The sequence below is a fragment of the Theobroma umbraticum genome, unplaced genomic scaffold (assembly GCF_002168275.2).
Source record: "Theobroma umbraticum cultivar Fairchild unplaced genomic scaffold, ASM216827v3 scaffold_81.0, whole genome shotgun sequence".
Taxonomy (NCBI): Eukaryota; Viridiplantae; Streptophyta; class Magnoliopsida; order Malvales; family Malvaceae; genus Theobroma; species Theobroma umbraticum.
In genome coordinates, this window is record NW_018397268.1 from 3,696,232 (window position 1) to 3,715,157 (window position 18,926).

The 18,926-nt window shown below is 30.8% G+C and overlaps 1 protein-coding gene across 9 annotated transcripts; it reads left to right on the forward strand.

Moving 5' to 3' along the window:
* The first annotated feature begins 258 nt into the window (after positions 1-258).
* LOC110425450 (uncharacterized) lies at positions 259-7,017 on the forward strand. Of its 9 annotated transcripts, none has more exons than XM_021440372.2 (26): positions 259-378; positions 828-1,135; positions 1,692-1,790; positions 2,537-2,623; positions 3,142-3,314; positions 3,631-3,693; positions 3,774-3,836; positions 3,917-3,979; positions 4,024-4,122; positions 4,203-4,265; positions 4,346-4,408; positions 4,489-4,551; positions 4,632-4,694; positions 4,774-4,836; positions 4,916-4,978; positions 5,059-5,121; positions 5,202-5,264; positions 5,344-5,406; positions 5,489-5,551; positions 5,632-5,694; positions 5,780-5,842; positions 5,923-5,985; positions 6,066-6,128; positions 6,210-6,272; positions 6,361-6,504; positions 6,612-7,017. In XM_021440372.2, exons 2-26 carry the CDS (start codon positions 1,042-1,044, stop codon positions 6,750-6,752), a joined length of 1,971 nt encoding a protein of 656 aa, XP_021296047.1. In that variant the 5' UTR covers positions 259-378; positions 828-1,041; the 3' UTR covers positions 6,753-7,017. The 9 variants fall into 9 exon arrangements, with proteins under 9 accessions (XP_021296047.1, XP_089641243.1, XP_021296054.1 ...); XM_021440387.2 differs by lacking the exon at positions 259-378 and adding an exon at positions 1,498-1,536 and having other exon boundaries at positions 520-1,135; XM_021440373.2 differs by lacking the exon at positions 259-378 and having other exon boundaries at positions 514-1,135; positions 2,537-2,620.
* Positions 7,018-18,926: the final 11,909 nt, after the last annotated feature.

Consider the following 18,926-nt stretch of genomic DNA (forward strand, 5'->3'; position numbering starts at 1 on the left):
CCCTACTTCTTCTTTGGATGCCAATTGAAAACTTTGGCATGTGACTAAGTCAAGACGTGGAATATAATTTATCCTGTTTGACACTACTTTACTTTATATCAGCTGTTATTAGGGGTTGTACATATTCATTTTTATGTCCAAAACTCAAGCAACAAAATTTAATTTTATTAAATAAAATAAATAAGTGCATTTATCTTTATACCACTTTATTATACAAAGAAACGATCTTCTAATTTTGATCACCTTAAAAACAAAATAATTATGTGAAATTTTACATGATTATATGAAAGCTTTTAAATGTGACTTAAAGAATGCTGGACAAATCTAATTGGGATAGTTGAAAATTTGTGTAATTGTGAAAGAGCTTCAGTTAAAATTGTAAGTTGGATTTGTCGATTCATACTTAATCATATTTATATAAAATTATTTTTGGGTAATGTTTTTGATTAGTTCTTCAATATTCTTTTTTTTCTAATACATGGTTAGAAGGAATGGCTTTGGATTTTCTGATTTCTAATATCTTGGGGCTTAATTGTGATGTCTAAAGGGTGTGCTTGTAATGTGTTAGAATTCTTTATTTAATGTCTTAAAGTTAACATCATATTGATCAACATCAAAGAAGGAAAGGCGGAACACAAACGATTTTGGTCTTTAATCTATTGGTGATTCGTGACCAACCATGCACTTGCAGGGTTCCAGTGTCGCAAACATTTTCAAAATTAGATGATTAATTTACTATATCCACATGACATAAAGAGGTTATGTAAGCCTCTGCTGCAGAATCGAGCTATGTTTTCTTTTGTCTCATTCTTTTTCACTCTGCGCAGTTTGTACGCAACGGGCTCGTATTTCTTCGAGCGTGGTTGAGGCGTGGTCGTACGAAGGCCGAAAATGGGAGTCGGCTGTTGCGAACACTTTTATTTTATTTTTCTTCTAGACTTTAGTGGACTTTGAGACTTGAGATGATTATGTATGTTTATTTGGGTCATCCGTGGTTAATGCTTGACTTTGCCAATTTCCGATCTATCTTGCTGGGCAGAAATGGATCAGAATCTTGAAGGACAGAATTTGACGATGCATAGTAATTTGCAGCAAAGAGATGGGTCAAGCTTCACGGGAGACCTTCAACCAAGCGGTAAGGCGTGAAATTTTAAACAAGGCTTCAAGTTTGTGCTTTTAATTTTGTTTGGTTGGAGTCCTTTTGATTCAAGAAAAATGATTTTCCCCCATCTTTGTTCAAAAATTTATTAGGTCTGCATTTTGAGACAAAATGGATTTTTCCTAATTTAAAAGTCTTGAATAGGGGCTTTCCTCTTGGTGTATGAGCAGAATAGTAGTTACTCCCAACTTATAAGAGTATTTATCTTATGAATTTATCATTTTAATTCTTTTTTTAGGTGTAATTGATTACCATTAATCCAATTATCGAACTCAATCATACAGAAAATTTCTTTTTAATTATTCCATATATCTAATAAATTTCTTAACTTTTTGTAGGTGCAAGTCAATATTAAAATACTTTGCAAGTTAATCCAGGTTTTATTATAGTATTTTCATTTTGAATCAAGCTAAGATTCAGTGGAATGTTCTAATTTAACACCTTTTGCTTGGTTCAGCTCTATACATTATTAACACTTAAGTATATATTGAGTGAAATATTTTGGCTAATTTTAGCACTTAATATCTTGCAGTGCCGGCAGTTCAGAATCCTGGAGGACAGGATTGGACGTGGCAGGGTAATTTGCAGCCGAATGCTGTACCAATCTTCACGGAAGGCCTTCAAAGAGGCGGTAAGGCATAAAATTATAAGCAGGCTTTCAAGTTTGGGTTTTAAATTTCATTCTGTTTGAACTCTGTTTGATTCACGAAAATTATTGTCTCTAGTGTTTTTAATATTTGGTTAGCTAAACATTCAACACAGAAAAACATTTTCCAATCAAAGTGTTAAATAGATACTTAATAACATTTTCCATTTTGTATTTTGGTTTAAAAAAAAAAACAAGGTCAAGCAAGAGATTAGGGTAATTTTGTGAAAATCCACCTGAATAATTTTTAACTGACGTGGCAATGGATCCCGATGAGCTAATGATTTGACTAGCTTAGGTAACAATCAAAGGGAGAAAATATACATTTTGATACAAAATGGATGTTGCATAGTTTTGAAAGTCTTGAAGAGGGCCTTTCATCTTGGTGTTTGAGTAGAATATCAGTTATCTACAACTTATAAGAGTATTTCTCTTATTAAATTCATCATTTTAATTCTTTTTTAGGTATTAATCGATTGCCATTAAACCAATTATAAAGCTTAATCATAAAAGAAAATTCTCTTCTAATTATTTCATATATCTAATAAATTTCTTCCCTCTTGTAAATGCAAGTCAATATCAAAATACTTTGCAAGTTAATCTAGGTTTTCAGATTCAGTAGAATATTTTAGTTTAGCACTTTTCGCTTGGTCCAGCTCTATACATTATTATCACTTAAGGATATATTGAGTGAAATATTTTGGCTAATTTTAGCACATACTATCTTGCAGTGCCAGGTCAGAATCCTGGAGGACAGGATTGGACGTGGCAGAGTAATTGGCAGTCAAATATCTTCACAGAGGGCGTTCAAAGAGGTGGTAAGGCATAAAATTATAAGCAGGCTTTCAAGTTTGGGTTCTAAATTTCACTCTGTTAGATTCTCGAGAAATGATTTTCCCTAGTGTTTTTAGTGTTTAGTTAGCTAAACATTAAACAGAAAAACATTTTCCAACTAAAGTGTTTTTTTTTAAGTTGAATTTCTTAACACTGAGTCACTGTGCTATCCAAAATCTTTAACCATTTACTAGGGACTTCTACTGGCACTTGGTTGGTGCAAACTGAAAAAAGGTGTGATAAACAAAGTGAAACTGCTTCGCAAGATCAGTTACAGTTTCCTTTCCAATCAAAGTGTTAAATAAATACATAATAACATTTGCCTTTTTGTTAGGGCTCTTGATACTCATTGAGAATGTCAAGGCTAATATTCAGATTCTTTGTTTTAATTTTAACTTATCTCTTTGTTCTACAATTTAGTACATCTGGTCATTTTGGTAGAGTATACTGAGATTGATGGGAAAATCCTTGTTCCATCTTTTTGCTCTTACAATTTTGGTAGACATACAAATGGATTGTACGATTATGGTGGAGAATTCTGGACATGCACACGCTATGAATAGTCTTGGAACAGGCATTACAAAAGAGCAGTCTGGCAAGAAAACCACGGATAAAAAAGGGTTGTCACAGTCCAAAGGCGCTATAAGATCTAGAGAGCAGCGGGCAAAAAAACAGGTAAGAATTTCCTAACTTTCTCCATGTATTCTCTTTCCTGATTCTGATTGGTTTTTAAAATTTCATAGAATGTATAGATTACATTAGGTTGTTTTTGTATTAGTACTTAAAAGTAACTAAGCCAAAAAGACAATCGAAACCTCAGACCAAAGTATGATCTGACTTTACTCCACATTCGCATGAATATAAAAGGTTTAAGTCAACCAGGTGCCTCTGCCTGATCCACTAGTATAATGAGAGTAACTTTTTCAAAGTTCCAATGCTAATTACCATAGCATAATCTTTTCATCTAGTTGATCTGAATTTCTGTATCCAGAAACTCGAGGAAAATACCAAGATGGAGATGGAGAGGCTTTATGAAGAAAATAATGCACATAGAGTAAATTTCTCAAAATTTCTATACTAATTATAATAGCATAAGGGTTATTTCAACTCTTTGATCTGACTTTTTGTATTCAGAAACTCGAGGCAGAGAATAAGGTCAAGATTGAGAGGCTTTGTAAAGAAATCGACGCACTCAAAGTAAATTTCTCAAAGTTTCAATGCTAATTACTATAGCATAAAAGTTATTTCATTTATTTGATCTGATTTTTTGTGTCCAGAAACTCGAAGAAGAGAATAAGGTCGAAATCGAAAGGCTTCGTAAAGAAAATGATGCACATAAAGTAAATTTCTTGAAGTTCCAATTTTAATTACTATAATATAAAAGTTATTTCATCTTTTTGATCTGACTTTTTGTGTCCAGAAACTAGAGGAAAAGAACAAGATTGAGATCGAGAGGCTTTGCAAACTAAATGATGGACATAAAGTAAATTTCTCAAAGTTTCAATGCTAATTGCTATAGCATGGTGGTTATTTCATATCTTTGATATGACTCCTTGTGTCCAGAAACTTGAGGAAGAGAACAATGTCACGATTGAAAGGCTTCGTAAAGAAAATGATGCACATAAAGTAAATTTCTCAAAATTTTAATGTTAATTACTATATAATAAAGGTTATTTCATCTCTTTGATATGACTTTTTGTGTCCAGAGACTCGAGGAAGAGAACAAGATTGAGATCAAGAGGCTTCTTAAAGAAAATGATGCACATAAAGTAAATTTCTTAAAGTTTCAATTCTAATTACTATAAAGTAAAGGTTACCTCATCTCTTTGATTTGACTTTCTATATTTAGGAACTCGAAAAAGAGACAAAGGTCAAGGTGGAGAGGTTTCTTCAAGAAAGTAATGCACATAAAGTAAGTTTCTCAAAATTCCAATGCTAATGACTATAGCATAAAGATTATTTCATCTCCTTGATATGATTTTTTGTATCTAGGAACTTGAGGAAGAAACCAAGGTCAAGATCGAGAGGCTTCGTAAAGAAAATGATGCATTTAAAGTAAATTTCTCAAAGTTCTAAGGCTATTTACTATTGCATAAAAGTTACTTCATCTTTTGATCTAACTCTTCGTATCTAGAAACTTGAGGAAGAGAACAAGATCGAGATTGAGAGGCTTCGAAAAGAAAATGATGTGTATAAAGTAAATTCTCAAAGTTCCAATGCTAATTATCATAGCATTATGGTTATTTCACCTTTTTAATATGGCTTTTTATGTCCAGAAACTCGAGGAAGAGATTAAGATCGAGATCAAGAGGCTTCATGAAGAAAATGATGCATATAAAGTAAATTTCTCAAAGTTTCAATGCTAATTACTATAGCATAAAGGTTATTTTATCTCCATGATCTAACATTATGAGTCCAGAAACTGGAGGAAGAGAACAAGGTTGAGATTGAGAGGCTTCGTCAAGAAAATGATGCACATAAGGTAAATTTCTCTAAGTTCCAATGCCAATTACTAAATTATAAAGGTTATTTCATTCTTTTGACTTGACTTTTTATGTCTAGGAACTTGAGAAAGAGACGAACATCGAGATCAAGAGGATTCTTAAAGAAAATGATGCACATAAAGTAAATTTCTCAAAATTTCAATGCTAATTACTATAGCATAAATGTTATTTCATCTCTTAGATCTAACTTTCTGTGTCAGGAACTTGAGAAGAAAACCAAGGTCGAGATGGAAAGGTTTCTTAAAGAAAATGATGCACATAAAGTAAATTTCTCAAAGTTCCAATGTTAATTACTATAGTATAAAGATTATTTCATCTCTTTGATTTGACTTTTTTTGTGTCCAGAAACTCGAGGAAGAAAACAAGATCGAGATTGAGAGACTTCGTAAAGAAAATGATGCACACAAAGTAATTTTCTCAAAGTTACAATGGTCATTACTATAGCTTAAAGGCTATTTCATTTTTGTGATTTGACTTTTTGTGTCTAGAAACTGCAGGAAAAGACCAAGGTTAAGATCAAAAGGCTTCGTAAAGAAAATGACGCACATCAAGTAAAATTTTCAAAGTTTCAATGCTAATTACTATAGCATAAAGATTATTTCATTATATGACTATGATATGACTTTTTGTGTCCAGAAACTCAAGGAAGAGAACAAGATTGAGATCGAGAGGCTTCGTAAAAAAAATGATGCACATGAAGTAAATTTTTTAATGATGCAATACTAATTACTATAACCCAAAGGTTATTGCCTCTCTTTAATTTGACTTTTTGTTTCTAGAAACTCATGGAAAATACCAAGATCAAGATGAAAAGGCTTCGTGAAGAAAGGGATGCAAATAGGGTAAACTTCTCAAACTCCTAATATTTAGTATTATGGCATAAAGGTTATTTTATCTGTTTGATATGATTTCTTGTATACAGAATTTAATGGAAGAGATGGAGATCGAGATGAAGGGGCTTTATAACGGAATTGATACATATCAAGTAAATTTCGCATCATTTGAATACTAATTATTATAATATAAAAAGTTATTTTATGTCTTTGATCTAATTTTTTGTGTCCAGAAATTTATGGAAGAGACTAAGATTGAGATGCAGAATCTTCGTAAAGAAAATATTGCACATCAAGTAAATTACTCACAATTCGAATGCTAATTATTATACTATAAAGGTTATTTTATCTCTTTGATCTGACATTCTATAATGATTGATGAAGGCCATGCTGGAGAGGCTCTGTAAAGGAAATGAGGAAGACAAAAGAAAGAAGTATGAGTTCAATAAAAATCTTGAAAATCTAGGTGGAAGGGTAACTGCATTTAAAACCTCCAAACTCCAAAAGGGGTTTATCTTGAGGAGACCAGTGAGTGATCTCTGATCTTAGGAATGAAAAGAGTATATTTTTTTTCTCTTGCTAAAGTAGCGCATAAATGATAGCTTTGTTAATATTATTTTTCTCTTTATTTGTAGGAGAATACTTCATTTTTGGAAACAGAAATCAAAAGGCATATTGCGATCAAGGGGTTTGTAAAGATTCCGCTTGAAAATATGGTGGTCAAAATTGAGGACGATGTCTTGTACATCAACTCAAAAACGCCAGATATGAATTAAAGGGTACATTCCAATTTATTGCTACTTCAACTTTTGTTTATCTTCAAAATCTGTCTACTCAATTCATGTGGTCTGTACTAATTAAAGGCTAAAACTAAACAACTTTGCCTGCTTCTGGCTTGATTTGCTAAGATGATGTTATCATTGCTCAAACCAAGGATTTTAAAAGTTGTAACTTTTAAAATTAGATTTCTCTATACAAGGATGCTTATTAGTTGAGATGACATTTGTTTCTTTTGTCAAATGAAATTTGTTACTTTCTTTATGCATGAGCTTACTTGTTAATATTGTATTGTATAATCACTTCATGTTTATTTTAATTGCTCCTTGATTGCGATTGCCAGGATTAGGACCCAAGTAAATGACCCTAAACGCTTCAATTGATTTTGGAATTAGGATCTTACACAATTACTTGATTTTAAAGAGACCTTTTTAAAGTGGTTAATTTTTAGATTTTTTTTATTATAAAGGGTAATATCATTTTCATTTTAACCGTTATAGGATAATTCATCTATTTACAAATTATATAGAAATAATAAATAACAAACTTTTCATTTTATTTTTTATAAGTAGATAATCGAACTATGGAATGTATACTTGGTAATAAGCCCATTGATTTTTTTTTTTAATTTTTCTAAGATTATATATTGCATGTATATTTACAGGTAGATTATATATACATAGTAGGACAAACACTTGAAATGGGCTTGTAAGTTTTATTGACATAGTGTTTGTTTGGTTTAAATTTCTTTCAACGTATTTATTTTTTAAAAGTAGAAGTCTGATCAAATAGGATTTTGAAAAGTTCTTAATACAAAAAACAGCTTTCAAAAAAAATTAAAAAAAGTTTAAAGAAAACTCTAGGGAGGAACGTTCTCTTCTATTTTTTTAAAAACACATCAGTTTTTCCAAAAAATATCATTCTTTCTTAATGGATCTCCTTTTCCTCTCCCTCCCTCTACAAATCATCCTTTTCTAATGCATATCACGATTTCGCTCGCTTTTGCTTCTCTCTACAAAGATTACTAAAAAAATAAGCAATAGAATAGCAAAATCTAAAATTTTTTTATTCTCACAAAGATTAAGAGAAAAGTAACTCAAAATTAAAAACTGTATTAAGGTACTGTTTAAAGGTTTTTTTTTTCTTCACCAAAGATTTTAATGTCAAATGCATTATTTACTCTTTTCTATTCGTTTTTGGGAATTGAAGCATTATAGTTCGATTGCTTTCTAGATCAATAAAAATTTAAAACTATTACTACTATACAAAGTTTAAGAGTTGTTTTGTTCCTGTATGAATTTTTTTTGTTTTAATATATGAAATCGTATATAAGCTCAAAACAATTTTGTTCCACTTTGGTTTATTAGGTGATTAAAGATAGTATGAATATCATTTATAGTAATTTTAACTAAAATTAGAGCGTATATAATTTTACCAAACAACTTACCAAACAGTTTTAACTTAATTTTAAAAATTATTATTTTTCATTAGAGCTTCATAATAGTTTTTAAGCTAAAAAAAAGTTAAGTCAAATAAGCTCATAATCATTAAAGCATTCCTGTCATCCTTAATAATTTCTTGGGCAAGGGAAACCACAAACTTCGTTGATCTTACCATGCTAACAATCAAATGTGATTAAATATACTAGAATACAAAAAGTTAATTATTCGATCCCATCTGATTGATTTGATTAAAAGAGTTAATTATTCAAAATCTGAAAACATTTAAATCTAAAAAGATTTAATTTTGAAATGATCGGATTAATAAATGGAAAGATTTTGTTTTGCTAAAACGTTGCCAACAACAATTTCGTCTTATTTAACATGTGAAACAACAATGCATTCTTATAAACCATCATCCTTTCCTGAACCTTTTCAACTATGGGAGACGAATCCTCAACATGGAACTGTAATATTTTCATCACCTCAATCTAATCTCCTTTTAGAATAATATATTTATATAATTAGAGTATAATTGAAGAAATCTATAATTCTTTTTTCTTTTGAAAACCGAGTTCTATTTTTTCAAAAGAAATCTATAATATTTTTTTCTCTTTTTTTTTCATTCGTCTTTTTCTTTTTTTCTTTTTTCCTAGTTTTCTTTTTCTTTTCACTTTTTCCTTCCAAAGAGCCAAGAGAACAAAGTTATTGACATAGTGTTTATGAACCATAAACACCTTAACCTATTCTCGTCCATGACCTTAAAATGGCTATAGACCAAAAACCAAAAGAGAAATCTTAAAATCTAAAGGCCAAGTTAATCTCTCATAATCCCTTTCTCCCGATTAACCCACAGCAATTGTTCAAATAGGACCATCATAATCACTCACTTGTCCTAACCATACCAACATTCCCACATTGAAGCCTCAAACCCCACCCTTTTGCATTTCCCTCTCACCCACTTACATTCAAAAATGAAGAGGAATCTTTTCAAATTTTCTTTTTGCCCTAAAACATTTGATAATTTCCTCTTTTTTTCTGTTTTTATGTATTTTCCCTTATCTTCTTTTTTCCTTCCTTTTCCTTTTTTTTTTCTTTTCTCTCTCTCTCTCCCTCTTTTACCTTTTATTCTTCCTAGCTATTATTTTTCAAGACTCTTTTTGCCATAGTCTTTCATATGAACAATTAAAGAAATAGGTAAACACTCCTTGGAAGTGGGCCCAGGCGATATAAACTTCTCTGCCCTACACAAGCAAGAGCATGGCTTTCGGCAATCCACCTTCACAGATCTCAAACACTTATTAGAAGGCAATTAACTCAGGCTCTGTTAGAAACTACATGCCTGAGCATGATAAGAGAGAAAAAGCAAATAACGTAATAGGTAAAGAGACAATGAAACAAAAAAATAAGTGACAAAATCAAAGTAAAGAAAAAAAATAAAAAAGAAACCTATCCTAGGGCATGAAACATAACAATCCTCTTCCTTTGAAAACCCTTCCCTCTTTTTGTACCCATTTATTCAAATAAATAGCAACTTCTCTCCCCTCATAATCCCTAACTTTACCAACTCATCAACCATGCTATTACTTTCCCTACTGATTTTGTTGACCTCACATTCACCTATTCTCCTCTTAATTCCGTCTAGGATCATCTCTTTTCTTAACTTCCGCGGAGCTTTTTAAGGTTGTGGAACTAACTTACTGCATTACTCGAGTCACTCTTGACTACTAAAGCGTGACTTGTCACCCATCTTGAAGCTCTAAAAATCTTGATGGCCTCTCTAATTGCTAGAACCTCTGTCGTATTTGCATCTACTATTCCAATAGCTTTCGAGAACAACACTTTAATAGCCCCAAATTCATCTCTAAGGACTCCTTCTATGGCCACTTGCCCCAGCAAACCCTTAGCTACACCATCGACATTGAACTTAAAGAATCCCTTTTCTGGTGGCTGTCTTGTCATTTTTTCGTTCTTGCTCTCATTTCTAATTTTAGATTTATTGATATTTGAGTTCTTAAAGAGCTCCACAGTTTAATGTTATTCCTCTAGCCAATTAGGCTTTGCCCACCATGTGACTTTAGTTTTTACCAAATATTAACATTGCTCTCCATCCCAAACCATGCCTTGGAAGACTATGTCGTTTCTCATTAACCAAATAGTCTAGATAATGGCAAAGAAAGCTAAATCCTAGATTCTCTTATCCCTATTTCTAACCAGCTCTCTCTAGTCAAGGAAGAAGTAATAAGCCTTTGAGTGTGTTACCTATTGAATTCCCCATCTGCACCCCCACCCAGTCCAAACTCTCTTTCCATTTGAAGAAAAGGTCTAGACTTTCAAACTCTCTTTCCATTTAAAAAAAAGGTGATTGATCGTTTCTTTTTTCTTTCGGCAAAGCATGCAAAGAACTAAATCTTCTCTCAATAACCTTCTCTTCACCAGTTCTACTCTAATAGCTACCTTGCCTCTAATTACCTTCTAATAGAAAATCTCAACTTTTAATGGAGTAACTTCGATCTAGACCTTTTCCCAGATATCATTTGAGGCTCTATCCTCAAATACCATCGTTCTATAAAATGAACTCACCAAATACTCTCCACTCGAACTCCCTTTCCCAGTAACCCTATCATTGTACCCATTAATCACTGGGTTCCCCCTATGACTTTTAATAGTTTTTCCCACTATTCCTTCTCCCACCCAAATAACATGCGTATCAACTCAATCCTCAATTGCCATGAGTCATCAACCCAAACACCAAACTCCCTCACCCTACCCTCTTTGGTAATGGCTAATGCAAAAATCCTCGAGAATTCTTTTTTTAGAACCCTCTCTTTTATCTATTCCTTTGTCCAAAAATGCAAGTTTTCATCATTTCCTAAAATGAAGCCAATTCCCTTTTTCAAAATTTTGTGCCTGTCACTTCTTGTGTTATGGACTTTGTAATGTTTCTCTAAATGAAGGATTCCTTGCTTGCATTTCCATTTTTAAGGAGAAGGTCACCATGGTCGTCATTTTTTTTGTCTAAAAAAGGGACATGTAAACATTAGGAAGGTTGGTAAGCATAGATTTGATAAGTGTTACCTTACCCCAAATCGAGAGCATTTTGCCTTTCCATTTTGCAAAATTTCTCCACCATTAGTTTTCAAAGTTCTTTTGAATTACTTTTGACTCACAAAGGTAAGCTTAAGTACCTTGAGGAGAATTTCTCTAACTTTGCATCCAATCATACCTGCCCATTTAGCCACCAAGACTAGGTTGTTTCCACCATTGCTTTCTTTAGTTCCTTCATCCTTTTAGAATATTTTTCCTTCAACATTGAACATTTAGATTTAAAACGTCTTGGTTTCTTACATTCAAAGTTGATCATCTCATTTTTCTTATTGGGATCACCCTTGTGCTTGTTTTTTCAAGAGAGACCTTAGTCTTTCTTATAATTTTTCCTTCCAAACCTTTTACCCTTTTGTCCCATCAGCTTCCTAAACTTTCTGGCCATTATTGCTAACTCCTCATCATCATCACTTGATAATTCTTCAAGTTCTTCCTCAAGTGTACTGATCCTAAGTGTAAGATTTTTTCTTTTCTCTTTGGCTTCTTTTTTTTTTTCTTCCTTCATTTCAAGTTCATGTATGAGGAGAGAACCATAAATTTCATCAAGTTTGACTACATTGACATCTTTGGCTTCTTGAATAGTAGTGACTTTTGGTTTTTAGCTTTTTAAAAGACATTTAAGAAGTCTTTTTACTAACTCATGTTTAATGATGGTTTTTTCAAATTAATTGAGCTTGTTTGGAATATTGGTATGCCTATCGAACATAGTATTAACATCTACACTCGGTTCCATTTTAAATATTTTATAATTATAGATGAGTAAAGTAATTTTAGACTCTTTTACTTGTGAAATCCCTTAATGAATAACTTTAAGTTTATCTTAAATCTCTTTGGCTGAAGTACAACTAGAGATTTTGTTGAATTCTAAGAGAGTCAATGCAAAATGAAAAGTGTTGATGGCTTTAAAATTTGTTTGGACCTTTTTAAGTTCAACTTTAGTCCACTCAACTCTTGGTTTAGGCATTTTCTCACCAGTCATAAAACTAGATGAGGTTAGAACATAGGGTCCTTTTGTGATTACATCCCACATTTCATGGTCAACGGGTTTAATGTAAATAGACATCCTAGTGCTCCAATAAGTATAAATTGATCCTTCAAATAGAGGAAGCCTATTTGTGGATTGACCTTCAACAACAATTGAGATTTGCAAAGTCATGTGGATATTTTTTAAGGATGTAAAGCCTTAATTTTGAGGGTATAGTTTTGATACCACTTGTTGGTCCCATTGGAGTTCTAGAAGTGGGTGAATAGCATTAAAAATTTTCTGTTCAACCCTTTAGAGCTTGAAGAGCATTTAATTAACTAGATGAAGAGAAGAACTAGAACTTATTAGAATTATAAGACACCAAGTAAAAAAAGGTAAAGAAAAGTGGACAATGCAAGAGTATTTATAGTGGTTCGGTCCCCTTAACCTACATCCACTACTTTGATCTCCCAATCAAGGAGTTTCAACCTAACTTCACTAAACTAGTGGAATTAACGGCTTCCACCAAGTTTTTACAAGGTGAGTTTCTAACCCAAGCTCTAATCCTTATAACAAGCTTTGGAGTGCTTCCCACACTTTAATTTTCCAAGAAAAAGATGAAAAAAAATTACAACTATGACACTTTGCAAATCTGAAAATATTGCAACTAAGCTCAAATACTTTTTCTGGATTTAGAATGAAGAACAAGTATTTTTGGTGAAGGATGTTTGGCTTTTTGTTTAAAAAGGCTTTTTTCTCTTCAAATCTTTTTTCTTTGACTGTTAGAGCTTTCTTTTACACTTGGGGAGTCAGATTTTTCTGTTGGAGATAGTTTCTAGCCGTTACAACTAACTCTGATGCACTTATAGCCATTATTTTATCCTTGAATGTTTAAATTCAAAAAGGAGACAGAGTTTAACTAACCAATTGTAGGCAGCTCTAACTTATTACAACTTCCTCTAATTGGTTAAAATAGGCTTTAACTGATTAGTAACTTTTTGTTTTTATTTTTCTTTACACAGTAGTCTTCCTTTAATTGGTTAGCTCTTCCCTTAACTGATTGAAGCTTTACTTCCTTCAATCATAACTGATTAAAATCAGCTTTAATGAACTAAAAATTCTTCAAATCTTGAACTTTTCCATTTTGGCTCCCTTCAACGGTCAACTATATTTTCAAACTTGTTTTTGGCACTTGAATATTCTAGGACCTTATGCTCTAACCGATTAACTAGACCTCTGAACCGACCAGTATAATTCTGTTTTGCTTCAGCTTAGCACACAACCATGCCTTAACTGATTAAGGTCCCTTGTTAATTAGTTCCTAAGGTTCAGTTTTTGTTCAATACTTACTCTTTCGCTCTTTAACTGATTAACTCTTCTTTAAATTTAGCAAACCTCTTAACTTGCTTTTAAATACCAATTTTATTAAGGAAATTAAACTAAATCCTTCTCACTTAAATAACAAGATTAGACATTAATGAATGAGAATTGTTTTGTTATCATTAAAAACATATGGAGTCAACAATAATCTCTTTGCCTTTTGAGTAAACAACTCGGTCATCCACACACTCTCCACTTGCGATGCTTACACAAATGGTGTAAAGTTTCCCTCCTACTTCAATCGTAGCATGGTTGGGGATTAATAGCCTACTTTACACTTTCACTAGTACATAGGCTTAGTCCAGCCTTTTTCTCTTATACGTACTTTTATCTAATCCCATAAACACTCGCCATCACTCTGCAACTGCCTTAAAGGTGCTAAAGTTCCACAATTAAATTGGAAACTTTTCGAGCTTAACCCACACACGTATGTCTCTTTCATTATCAACTTTGTCTACTAGTGTGAGGATTTCAAACCACTTTTCAAAAGCTTCCTAATAGTTCTCTATAAGTGTGGTCATCATATCATAATCTTTGAAAGTTACCAAAGTTGACAGTCCTTCAAGCACTCTAACCTATGTGGAGATACCTTCTTCCAAAAGCTTTGACTGTATGAGCTTACAACTAACCTTTTGGCGTTATCTACCAATCACACTACTATTTTGTCCATATCATTTCTTTGTCTGTGATAGCTGTGTTGATAGTGATCTTCCTGTTTTCTTACTAAGCTTGTTGCCTTTGACTATTAGGGGCCTTTACTAGTTTCGAATTTGAAACCACTGTAACTTGTGCTCTCACCACCTTGCTATTATCTCTTTGCTTCATGCATTGCATTTTAGCCCCAACACTCATAGTTTTGCCCAACATGACATCCTTAAACTTTCTTCCATCAAGGGTCTTTTGTCCATGCTCACTTTGTGGTCTTTGTCTACTCTTCCCGTTGTTGCCTAGGTCCCTTAAAGGCATTGTTCTCTTAACAACTATCCTTTTTCCAATCGATCCATTTGTGGTTCCCTTAATGAAACACTTTCTCCATTTCTTGTTTTTGTCGGTAACGCACAAACACAAAGTTGGTCTTTCTGTTTCTATCCTAAATTGCCTTCCTCAAAACATGAACATCAACAACCTTATCATACTCCTCAAAAGTGCCTTTAATTGTTGTCCTTGTTAATCTCTTGCTCAAGTTATCGATGAACACCAAATGTAGACTCTTCAGCCACCACCTCTTTCCTATTGAAAAGATTTCACTATGCACAGAATTTTGTCAAAAATTTGACCCTATATTCTTCGACTTTCCTAAAATTGGATGTTGCTCAGGAGTTTGGTTCAGTGTTTGCTATTGGAAGGATGGCTCAAAAGGATACAAAATAAATTACCCAGAATAGCATTTAGATAACCCCAACTACATATGGCTAGAGATATACTATGTAGTTTGAAGATTGGTGATCTTTGCTTAGATAAGCAATGTTTTGGATTATAACTTCATTATTTATAATTCTTAAATGGACATGTAATGATCTTATAAACTTATTTATGAAATTCAAGAACTCTATCAATGATGCGTAAAATAATAAAGATATAATACTCAAATAAGTCCTTATACTCAAATCATTATAACTAATGATTGACTGATTACTATTAATCAAAATGTCACTTATCATTTTATATCCACATAGCACTGACATGTTCAATCAAGCCTTTTTACTTTTATTTTGAATCAAATAAATATTTATAATTAATGATTACTAATTATCATTAATCAAAATGTCACTTGTCATTTTATATCCACATAGTACTGACATAATGTTGATGTGAAAAGTGAAAAATGTCACATGATCATGTTATCATGTCAAATTAGTATGTCACATCATCATCAATTATGATATGTCAACATGTCACATTATCATCAATTATGATATCTTAATATGTTACGTCAACGACACGCAGCATAAAATGACAAATGGCATTTTGAAGAAGTCAATAATTAGTCACTAGGCCTTATTTGACTCAAAATAAAACTAAATTTGGCTTAATATAAAAGTATAAAAGCTTGATTGAATGTAATAAAAATATATACACTTATTTAAATTTTTCTAAGTAGTTTAATGACCTTTTTAGATATTATGTCTCATTTTTTCCTTTCTTTGCCTCAAAAGTTGATGAGGAAAGACACATTGAAGCAACTTGAGGTACTTCTATGTTTGAAATTTGATCATTTGGCTATAATTTGTGATAAATGGCAAACTACATTAGGCCAATTGAAAATGATAATTTCATACAATATTTGATTTTGCTTAAAGTTGGTTTATGGAGAATAAGTTAGGGATTATGAACAGGTTCTAAAACTGTTGTCCAATCTATCTTCTCATATATTGTGCATGCATTCAGTATTAATTAGGATTAAAATCAGAATAAATTTTTGTGAGAATTATTTTCTTTCATTCAATGCAATTTTGGTGAGGGTTGTATTTTTTTCTATTACTTTTGATCCAACTTCAACTAAAAAATGGCATAATATCTATAAAAAAATTCAGTTATGCAATTAGTCTTTATACTCTAGTAAATTGATAGATTAGTCTTTGTACAATAATATATAAAATTGAGTTTCTGTATTTTTGAAAATTAACAATATCAATCCAATCATTAACTGTGTTAAAATTTTCTATTATTTATACTGGCATAATATTTTCTTGCTAATGTGACATTGAATATGATGATGTTTGAATGATGATGTAACATTTTTTTTATCTATTTCACAACACTTTTTTCACTAATTTAAATTATTGAGTACAGAAATTTAATTTTTCTCTATCTCAAAACACTCTTTCCCTAAATCTTAAAAATCTATTCATTTTTTTTTGTTTCCTTTCCAGTCCCTCTTAAAACCATTAATTCAAATTGGATAATTCTAGCCACACTTACAAAATCCATGTCATTGCTTGATCATGTTATGTTAGCACTATTATTGCATCGTTTGTAAAAATAATACATCATAGTTGCCATATCATTAAATTTTATGCCACATCAATACATAAAAGCCACATTAACATAATCAAATGCCATATCAATATAGATAGGAGAAAATTTTTAACATATTGGACTGACATAGTCAATTTTAAAAGTATAGAGACTCAATTTTTATAAATTATTGTACAATGACTAAAGATATAATTTTGACAGAGTAGAGGGACTAATTGTATAATTTAACCCTAAAAAAACTCTCCAAACTTTTCAAAAAAAATCAAATAGGTTTTTATTGCCTTCAATTAAACTTTTTTACTTTTATTTTGAATCAAATAAGTTATTATGAATAATTATTATTAGTTAGAGATGTCACGTAGTGCTAAAGTGGCATGTCAACTAGTATTTTTATCCTTCACCTAATAATTTTATCCTCCACATAGTATTGGATATAGAAATGACAAATGATATTATAATTAGTCAATCATTTATCATTTTTTCTAAAAAGTAGTCAATCATTAATCATAATGACTTATTTGATCCGAAATAAAATATATAGAAACTTGATTAAATGCAATAAAAAGAATACAAAATTATTTGAAAATTTTTAAATAGTTCAAAGATTTTTTAAAACATTATACAAAATATAATTAATTAAAATATTCCATGTGAAAAATAATTAATAGAGTTCATAATTAATAGAATAATAATTTTTGTAAAATAATTTGTAATTAATAGTATTTTTATTAAAATAATATATTCACATGTGAATTACACCTCAAATAAAAGTTAATAAATTAAAAAAAATCCTTGATGCCTAGCATTATAATTATAAGAGCAAATTTGGGAATTTGGAAATATTATTCCAAAAAAATTGATAGTATTTACTAGTTGTATATTTATTTTGTGATAATTTTTTTTATTTCTACTCTCTTAACTAAAATTCAATCATCGTTACTATTTTTTTAATAAAATACTATCAATTTGATCCTAATCTTCAATTATTTCAATTTGTTCTGAACTTTATTATTATCTAATCTATAATGATTTTCACCTAAAGATGGTGTTATAGTCATTTTATATCTTTTAATAGGTGCTTTTCGGTATTTTCTATCTATTAAATGGAAATCTGCGTCTATCTGTTTTTGGGTATTTTTTTTGTTATGCTTTTGAACAACATATCACATTATCTGTATCTCACAATCACTCTTCACACATGGTTTGGATTTTTTTTCAATCTAAACTATAATGATTCTCATCGATAGAGGATATTATAGTCATTTTATATCTTTTAATGAGTGATTTTTGGTATTCTACTATCTATTAAATGAAAACATGTGTTTGTTTGCCTTTTGATATTTTAGTATTTTTCTATTATGTTTTTTAACAACATAGCACTGTTATTTGTGTCTCATAATCACGCCTCTCACATGATTGAGATATTTTTTCAATTTTAATAGAATGATATTTAATTTTTCTTTTTTCTTCTCACTCAATTCCCTAAACTTCCATTTAAAAACAACCACCACTTCATTTAATCAAAATCTCATGTTTTTGTGCCCCTTCTTCTCCTTCCTTCCTTCACTTTTTTTTTATTTCCTCTCTTTTTAGAGTTTTTTTCTTCTTTTGTTGCTTCCTTTCTTTTCAAAGTTTTTTTCTTCTTTTAGTTATTTCTTTCCCTTGTTTTGAAACCACAAAACAAATAGTAAAAAGGAAATTAAAAACATATATATATGTATATATTACTCTAAACAAGGTTTAAAAAATTAAAAAAAAACTTTTCGTTATCTTCCATGCCGTGAAATTCATGCAATCAAGTTAATAAAGTTGAATTTCTTGCTTTGGAAATTGATTATCTTTGTTACTTAACTTCTCAAGTGATTATAAACAAACATTGCACATAGCATACAAACACTGAGATAGCTTAAAGTAATGGAAACAGTTTTAAATTTAATTTATAATCAATTCTTTCTATGATTTTAAACTTATATACAAAACTTTTAAAATCAATTATTTATAAAAGTTTAGATTAACATATATACTCTTTTATTATAGTTTTATTTTAATCTATTTAGTCAATTTTCTCATTTAAAATTAATGAAATTGATACCAAATATTGTTAGCGTTAAAATTATTATAGTTTTGATTATGACAAAATGATCAAATTATTTGAGTGATCCTTTACAAGTTCTTGAAATAATTTAGCTCTCATACATTAGTTCTTATATGGTTACAAGCTTGGCTCTTGAAGTTATTGAACTATATCTATGAGTTTGTGTGACTTAAGTATATGAATGCTTATGATTCCTATTCATTAACTAAGG